At 37.8% G+C, this 8672-nt stretch overlaps 1 protein-coding gene across 3 annotated transcripts; it reads right to left on the bottom strand.

The window, feature by feature from the left end:
• Positions 1-316: 316 nt before the first annotated feature.
• On the bottom strand, positions 317-7925 carry LOC142344431 (regulator of G-protein signaling 12-like). 3 transcript variants are annotated; one of them, XM_075396071.1, is made up of 3 exons: positions 6227-6601; positions 5483-5639; positions 317-4968 (listed from the first exon to the last, which is right to left on the bottom strand). In XM_075396071.1, exon 3 carries the CDS (start codon positions 4902-4904, stop codon positions 570-572), a length of 4335 nt encoding a protein of 1444 aa, XP_075252186.1. In that variant the 5' UTR covers positions 4905-4968; positions 5483-5639; positions 6227-6601; the 3' UTR covers positions 317-569. The 3 variants fall into 3 exon arrangements, with proteins under 3 accessions (XP_075252186.1, XP_075252184.1, XP_075252185.1); XM_075396069.1 differs by lacking the exons at positions 5483-5639; positions 6227-6601 and adding an exon at positions 7438-7925; XM_075396070.1 differs by having other exon boundaries at positions 5483-6601.
• Positions 7926-8672: the final 747 nt, after the last annotated feature.

Genomic DNA, 8672 nt, shown 5'->3' on the forward strand with positions numbered 1-8672 from the left:
CACGTTATTTCTTTGAGTCTTAGCTTTTGAGAATTTTTGGGAGCTTTTTATACCAATTGAGAATCTATCAAATCTCTGTGTCCTGTAATTATGATTGAATAGACTTTTGAAAACTGTCACTTATTCAAACATGTGACAACATATCACCACATTTCCGCTGCTCCAGGCTCTGTTAACTGCTGTGGTTGCAATTAAACTCACCACTTAATTTTGACAGCTTAGTTCATAAAACAGCTGGAGCTAATTCTCGACGCTTAAACTCATAAATTTTTTATAAACTTTAAAATTTCTGGCTAAAGCGTGGTTTTGAAAAGAATATGGTGATGAATTAAATTAATAACTAATTTTCATAACTGAAATCTAGTGAAAAAAAAGAGAAAAATCTAACAGCATATGAACGGTCTTCAATATACAAAGTGCAATTATTTGTGTTCTCGTTGTCGAATTCTTATTGGTTGATACTATACCATAGTGAGCGCTTGAAAAGAACAAGAAATACTGCACAATTAGTGAAATTTAAATAAAGTTTATCGAAATGACCAATTTTTAAAAGTTTATATGATGTCTTTTCAGACGTGATACACTTTTGGTTTATCAGGAAACATTTGTTCCTGAGGAGAGTTGTCCGTTATCGGACTCATTTCTTGATCTGCTAGACTTTGAACGTTAACTTGGTTTGATTGCCACGATTGGTTACTAGCTGTTGAAGGGTAGTGCAAATTACTCGCTGGTCGATTCATAGAGGACGAAAAGGTACTCGCTTCGGCACCCGAGGGGTACATCGGGTTCATTTGCTCGTTCTCCCTCGAATCGTAGCTCGAAGACTGTTCCAGCCATTCGGTGCTGTTAGATCTGGTCATGCTGCTCACTTTGGTGTTTTGTCGGCGCCGGGTGAACCCTTGATCTGGGTATAAATGGTCTGGATATATTGATGATGAGAAGGTATCTGGACTGCCGATTGTGGAAGGTGCGGGTGCTTGGATTGGGTACATTTCTGAACTGGGGGAGGGTAATTGAGATGGGTTTATGTCAAAAGCTGAGTCATCTGAGATATAATAATAATTGTCAATGTGCCCTGGAATTGGGGTTATCAATTTCGACAGTGCTCTCGGATTTATTGATGACGGGTTATGGTCGCCAAGGTGTGATTCTATTAGAGGTCTTCTTTGGTCGTGACTCAATCCTGCTTTTCTGTGTTTTCCACTCGGCGGCTTTCTGTAGATTCCTCCATTCTGTTCCCTGGCTGGGTGAATCATCGTACTTTGTAGGTGTGAGTCATGCATAAGGTGTAAACACGAAGACGAGGGGCAGCACTGATTCGCCCATTTTTCTGGGGTTGAGTGATTATGCAGAACACCTGGCCTCTGGGGTTCCAAAAATGACGGCATTTCCAACTTTGAAATACTCATAATGCCTCTCTGATTGTCCATTCTAGATCCCTGCACTTTAGCCAGCAGACCAAAAAGGTGCCCGTTTTCTGGGTTGAGGTCAGTCTGATTAGAAAGCGAGGTTGTTTCCAGTTTGTGGTGATGACCGTCGGTTTCGTGACTCGAATAAACGTTGTGCTCTTCATTTGATGGCCGTATAGCCCTCTGGGAAGGCGCGATCATAGCTTGAGGTCTGGATACCAATCCGGGTTTTTTTGATGCTCTGGTGACTGGCGGATGTTGTGACAGTTGACCAGAATTCGGAACCGAATTGACACCTTGATTAGGTTGGACAGGATTAATCTGATGTTGAATTTGTTGATGAAGTTGATGTCCGGATATGATGTTTACCGGACCGTCAGCTGGTTGTTGTCTCCTGGGAGCTGAAGGTCGCTCACTCGTTCTTCGATGACCTGATGATGACGAAGACTGGTTTGAGTTGGAACCCTGCATCTGGTTCTCTTTGCCGAACGTGTGCAACGTATACTGCTCAATTGTTTCTGCAACTACTTTTTTCGAGTCCAGCACTGCAACTGCTAATTGTAGATTCAAAGGATTTGTAGAATCGTGAAGTCTCAAAACTAGATTGTTCAGAGACAAACAGTACTTGACAAGAAGAGGTTGGAAGACATCCTTGATCGAGATATTCGGTTTGGACTTGACCCCAATATTTTGACTGCTTGGAAGTTCCACTCTAAAATATACCCGCCTTTCGAGGTAAATTTCGCGTCCTCCGTAGTTCTGGATGGTTTCGCCCGAGTTAATTGGCTTGTGGTCAGAGTCCACAATTTCCAGACACTTCATTTTCAAATTGTAATCATTGCACAGAGCCGAAATTGTTGAACCCACCGATTCTCGTTTTGCACAGTCGATAACAACGTGGCAACCATTCGGCAAATAAACCCTACACTGAGTTTGGGATTCCAGGGTACTGGAGCTCGGAACCGTTAGCAACAGGGAATCGGAGCTTTGCGACAGTCCTTTCGACTTTTCAAGCGATTTCATTGAGGAGTCCGATGACAAGTCAACGTTTGACAATTTTGGCTTTCGTTTCCAAGGCAGCAAGGATTTCTTGGACTGGAATAAGTTCCCGCCTTTCCTGCCATCTTGTGGGTTTGATTCTTCGCTGGTGGCTTCACTGGACGCGACGCTCTGGTTACCCGTAATGACCTTTTTCTCCGGATTTTGGTTGCTGGCACCCGCTTTCACACAGTTTATGTACATTTCGTTCTTGAGAAATCTCGAGTAGGGGTCAAATTTCATCAGCTTGTAAATCTGCAATTGGGCTTCGTCAAAGAGATCTTTAGTGAACAAGTTATTGGAGAGTTTTTCACAAACATTCATCAGGACTTGGTTATCGACATTAACTGGATGCGGGCAGCCATTGGCGAGGTGCTGGTTAAATATCCTCATCGCGAACTCTTGAGCTTGATAACTATCGGCCAACAATTTGTAATGCTGGCAGTACTGGTAAAAAATGATATTCTCTTCCGCAAATTCTTTTTTGAGGAATTCCGTAAACACTTCGACACCTTCCGGGTCTTTCAGGAGGTTGTCAAAACTGGCTGCCCAATTTGCAATTCGACCCAAAGTTGCCCCGCCCGAAAAGTTCTGCTGGTTTTTCGGAACACTGTCTGGTAAACCCTCGCTGCTTGTGTGCCCAGGAAGCTGGAATTTTAGATTATGTGATGACGTCATTCCAGTTCCATATACAAAGTCGTGAACATGTTGCGATTTCATTGTTTGACCGGTAGAGGGCGGGTTTGTTGTTGATCGGTGTTCGGCAAATCTTTGCGAGGGGGTTTCAATAGCGTTGTTGACCTTTTGACTTTGAACTGGTAAAGTGCTTTGTCGTGTTGAGGGCAAATTTGAAACCGTGTTCACAGGAGTCGGAATCCGGGCACTTTGTCGGGTGATTTGGTTTATAACTTGACGTTGGCTCTGATTTGGGAACCCAATTCCGTTATTCATGACTCCGTTACTGCAAAGTTTGCAAGTTTTATCCTTGCAAACGATGATCCCGCTATCACTATTGCTAGAGGTCCGGCCACAGACGTTGTTGTTATTTGCTTCCACTCCCGGGTTCGGGTTAATTTCCGAGGTCGGTTTTTGATTCCCCGCTTTAGCTTGGATCCTGGTTACAATTTCGGAACACTCCAAAGGAAATTCTTTACACAGCGAACTGGTAATTCTGGTGCAGGCGAGTGAGAATTTTTTTGCAGCTTTTAAGTGAATTGAGTGGTTTGAAATTTGAGGGTCAACACAAAGCAACATGCAAGAAGTGAGGTCATTTGAAGCCGCGGCTGGTAATTTTTGACAGCTTTGGGCAAGAATACCAAAATAATGTTTGGTTTCACCAGCCACGAAACAAGATAAAATTGCGTCGAATTCAATACACGTTACAGTCACGTTTTTCGAGTTTATTAATCGAATGTTATTGTCGCTGATTTCTAACAATAACACAAAGTTTGATCTCGTTTCTGACTGCATGCGTTTGATGGCGCTTTGCAAATGGGCCAGAATTGAGGAATGATCTTTCATTTGAGCTGGAATATCAATTGTTCCCACGTAACCCACAACTGCGTAAAATCTCCCGGTTTCAGCGGCTGAACAAATGTCATCACTATTGTTCAGATTCCTTAGGGAGCTTTTACTCTCTCCATTAACCGGTTCCCGTGGGTCTCGGGGCTTTGAAGGAATTAATGATGACTGGGAGGTTTTAACATCCGGGAGGTTTTGGGTTCTAGCAGTGGAGACCGACGTTGTTGATTTAACTGGTACTTCCAGTGACGAGAAACTGCTTAAGGTTCCGCTCCGAACACTGGTCGGGTTAGCTCCTAATGATGAAGGAACAGAGGAGAGGGAGTTTTTGGGGCTCCGATCTGAAGTTGAATTACCCCCCAGAGACTCGGACCTCGAATGGAAAAAAGCGTTGAAAGCGTCGCCCGAGAGTATATCTGCAGTCGCCAGTTCGATGGCTTTCTGGTCAAGGGCACCGTTGTCGGGTTTGATTGGGTAATTTGATGAACTGCGGGGCCTAATTCTAGGCTTCACCCGTTGCTGGGCTTGTCGGATTATGGAATCTTCGTCATCATCTTGAGCGACGTTGAGTGTCAGGGTTCCCGGGCTGTCCATGATCAAAGTTATGACTTCCTTAATTGTAGAGTTGGATACATTTTCACCATTGATGGTCATTAAGTACTGTCCAGGTGCTAAACCCGCGGCTTTTGCTTCGCTCCCAGGAGCTACAGCGTCCAGGCAACACGGAGCATTGCCACAGAGGGTAAATCCGTAACCGTCTGGACCTCGTTTAACCTGGATTGTTTTCAGCCCGCTAAAGTTGGGTCGCTTTTTCCGCTTTACGTTGGCATTAACAGGAAGATTTTGCCGAATTGAGCTGTCGGAGGAAGTCAAAGATGGCTGTTGAGGAATTTTGCCGTTCGAAGGTGCATAAGTGTCCGCATTCTCAATATCCATATTGCTGACTTGATTGTCAAATGTCAGCTTCCGCTTCCTTGATGCCGGATTTGCGCTGGGATTCCTTTAATAAACAAAACAAACAAATAACAGTTACGATCTATAAACAAGATTAAATTGATAGTAAGTATATACTCCACGCATACGTGTACAAAGTATGTACGAAAAGGAAGTAATTTATGAACAGAACAAGTGACCTTTTTCACACTAATAACAAACGTGGTTAGGTAAAGAAGATTAAATCTATAAGTTATTAGTTATAATCCGAGGGATTAAAAAGTATCGGTGACGCAAACATTATTTACATGCATGTTTTATCCACGTTTCCGAAAAGCGTTCCTTTTTTGCCAAAAAAGGTAGAGCTTTTAATTTAACACCTGTACAATTTGATTGTAGATAAATCTAAGGTTAAAGAGTTGTTATAACATGCAAATTAAACAGGCTGAAACTGCTGTGTTTAAGCATTACTAATAGACAGACTAGTAAAATCACACTAATGACTCGGAATTTTTCACGTTCAGGTGTTAATAACAAAGCGAATTAACTACTCTAATTAATAAAATATAAAATGTACTAACCATTTTTAACCTGGTCTTGACATATTTGGCTATTTTCTCGATAGGATCGATAAGTTCGATTTTCAATGCAAATGAATAATATGTGTACACGATAACTAATTGTAGATTGTAAAACGCAATTAACTATTTTTTATAAACGTTTAACAGCATTTTTATTCTAATATACACATATGTGTGATGTTTAAAAAGTTGATCGAATGAAAAGGTAAAATTCGAACGCTAATGTATTTGAGATATTGATTAGCATAGCTCTTTTACCGGTCGAACATGCGCCGTAGTATTTTATAAATATTCTTCAAGTGCCAAAAATTGTCCATTTTTATTTATTTTTACTCGATTGTAAAAAATTGAACATATTTGCTTAGATTTGACGTCTAAACGAATACGCATAAAATCTGTTCGAACTGACAAAAATGAATACAAATTTTTGAAGCTTCGCGTTCTGTGTTTAATTCTATTTGCTCATGAATAATTTGAAAGATTTCAGACCTTTCAGCGGACCGGATTTTATTTTTTACCAAATACGAGATAAAATCTGCTTTGTGTTGCTTACTAAAAGCTGCTTTAGTTTTCATAATTTATAAACTAGCGTTCAATAATAGTAAATATTTTTTTACAATGTGTAATGCTAAATCTCTTAATTAATACTCCGCCCGAAAAGTAAAACATGATAGTAAAAAATACAAAATTTTGAAGCGACTATAAAGTTTGATGATACTAAAACGAAGTACATATATGTATAACCAAACATTCATTAAATCGATGACAATTTAAACTTGTTCACAAACTTTTTAGTTTCATCTCATAACTTTTAATTCTAAATTTTGAAAATAAAGTGTAAAATATGGTCATTCAATTTAATTTTCGATCTCTTGGTCGTAACGAATAAAATACTCCAAAACAGTTGGATAAAACCGATCAATTAACACATCAAAACATAATTTTTCAAATATTTAGCCGATAAGATAACTTTCTTACCAAAATTGAAATTGTTTAAAGCTCAAGGATGTATAAATAAAAGCAATTGAAAATCGAAGATTTAACAACTGGAACGAAGTTTGATGGTTCGAATCGCTGACGATGAAAAGAGCAATTTGCATGTTTGAAAAAGTTTTTGAAGCTACCGATTCTCTTTTCGAGCGATGAGCCATTTATAAACTATAGTCTGTCCCATAAAGTTGAAATAAGCGAACGTTCGAAAAACGCCAAAAACGTGCAATTGAGCATCAATGTGGTCATTTGAATGTCAACGTTTTTTCCATCCAGCCTTCATTCATCACTTTTTTCTACATGTTTTTAAATTTGAACTTTGACCTTTGAACTCTAACCTGTGGCTTTTGAAACGTTCGCTTATTTCAACTTTATGGGACGCGCTATATATAGACTTAAATTAATTCCTGAAACTTTTAATTTTGTCACAAAAACTTAGAAACTATGCTAATTTATCCTACTCTAATAAATGTCTACTAAAACTAATAATCGAAAATAAAGCTGTTAATTCTTTTTATTGACCAGATTAATTTAAATTTTCATACCCAATAATTGACATATTTGATTCAAATACTTTCCCCACACCAGCGATTATATTTGTGCCTAATTCAATTTAAAATTTAGTTCTTCGTTGTTGAGAAATTTTATGAGATCAAAATTCTTGTTAAAAAAATGAATTATTATTAGATATAATATCATAATCTTGAAAAAGAATTCAGTAAATATTGCGTTTGAATTATTATTAGAAATATCATGTCAGAATTCAGTAAATATCGAGAATTCAGTAAATATCGCGTTTGAAAAACTGTAATTATTGCATTACGCTAGTTCGAAACATTAAAATCACCACAATTATAAAAATCCTTTGAATTGAATTAGGAATATTGCACATATTATATTAAATTTCTTTAAAAAACGTTCTTTAAAAAACGTTTTAAAAAACGAAAAGAATTTTAAAAAGTTACCTTTCGTTTAGTTGAAACTGCTGCGTCTGATATTCTTCGTCGGATGTCGCAAGTAACGTGTAAGTAGCGTTTAAAGTCTCAAATTGTTGTTCACGCGCTTGAAAATCCTCCGCGAACGTCATAACAATCGATCTCAAAATTCGAAACTTTGGGCGTTTTGAATTTCGTGCCCAAAACTTTCAATGTTATTATTGCAACGTTTTTAAGTTGAAAAATTGATGTAACAAACAAGCCCAGAGCAAATTAAAGTATTAATCTTATAAAGAATTTAAGCCTTTTTCAAAGCAAACGCTTAATTTTGAGCAATTTAGTTACTCCCAAAAATTTAAGGATATATTCCTAATGCAATGTGTGCTGAAATAATTACGATAATTTAGTGATTTTTGAACAGTAAAATTGAGAACTTTGTAGATAAGAAAGAGCAAATGTTGCCGAAATGTTGGCAAATTTTGACAATTAGTCAAATTTGTTTATATGCTTATCAGAGCTCTTTTTCTGTGAGTGACAAAATCTACTCAACAGGGAGTTATGTACGAGCAATTATTTGTAGAAAACAATTCCCCCAGCTTTTGAACAAATATCAACAATTTTCCAAGTCCTGATTGTGACGAATGAAATCAACAAGGAATTAATTTTAGCCACAATCTTAGGCAACTAATTTTGAAAATAAAGGTAGGCACATTATTTGTGTGTATTATATAGAGGCTATCAATTTTATCAACCACAATGTAGAAACTGTGGTTATTAACACAAATTAATAAATCTGCCACAAAATTCGGGATTATAAACAACTGTGATTTGGATTAAGCTTGAAATCAACAAAATAACATGTATTAACCTCCTCTAGCGCGGTGATTTCCACTTTAATATCAAGTTGTTTTTCGAAGGATCAAAAAATACGGTCGAAATCTTGACAATTGGATTTGGGCTAATCTGACAAACTTTATCAATTAAAGGTGAATAAAACTTATAACCAGAATAAAAGTTATAACCAGTACTGTTCAAATTAACTAAAGCTAAAACATGTTGCTCGAACTAGAACTATATCTCTTAGTTAGTACTTCAAAGTGTTATATCTAATTAATATCAGGTAGTTATAACAAGCACGTGACCGTGTATTTTGATAATAGTTGGGGCTAATTAGCAAGGTATGAATTATAAATAAACATAGCTTGAAAAATGTCACTTAATTCCATTGACTTAATTATTAACCAGATGGTAGCGCCCTAATTAAA

This window comes from Convolutriloba macropyga, chromosome 8 (genome assembly GCF_964194025.1).
Source record: "Convolutriloba macropyga chromosome 8, txConMacr16.3, whole genome shotgun sequence".
Taxonomy (NCBI): Eukaryota; Metazoa; Xenacoelomorpha; order Acoela; family Convolutidae; genus Convolutriloba; species Convolutriloba macropyga.

What these genes read in the sequence shown, in the direction of transcription:
- LOC142344431 (XM_075396069.1), bottom strand. Translation starts at nt 7,559, where the DNA reads ATGACGTTCGCGGAGGATTTTCAAGCGCGTGAACAACAATTTGAGACT. An exon ending in CAGTTTCAACTAAACGAAAG is followed by an intron (nt 4,969 to 7,437) that starts GTAACTTTTTAA and finishes TGTTTATTAAAG; the next exon opens with GAATCCCAGCGCAAATCCGG.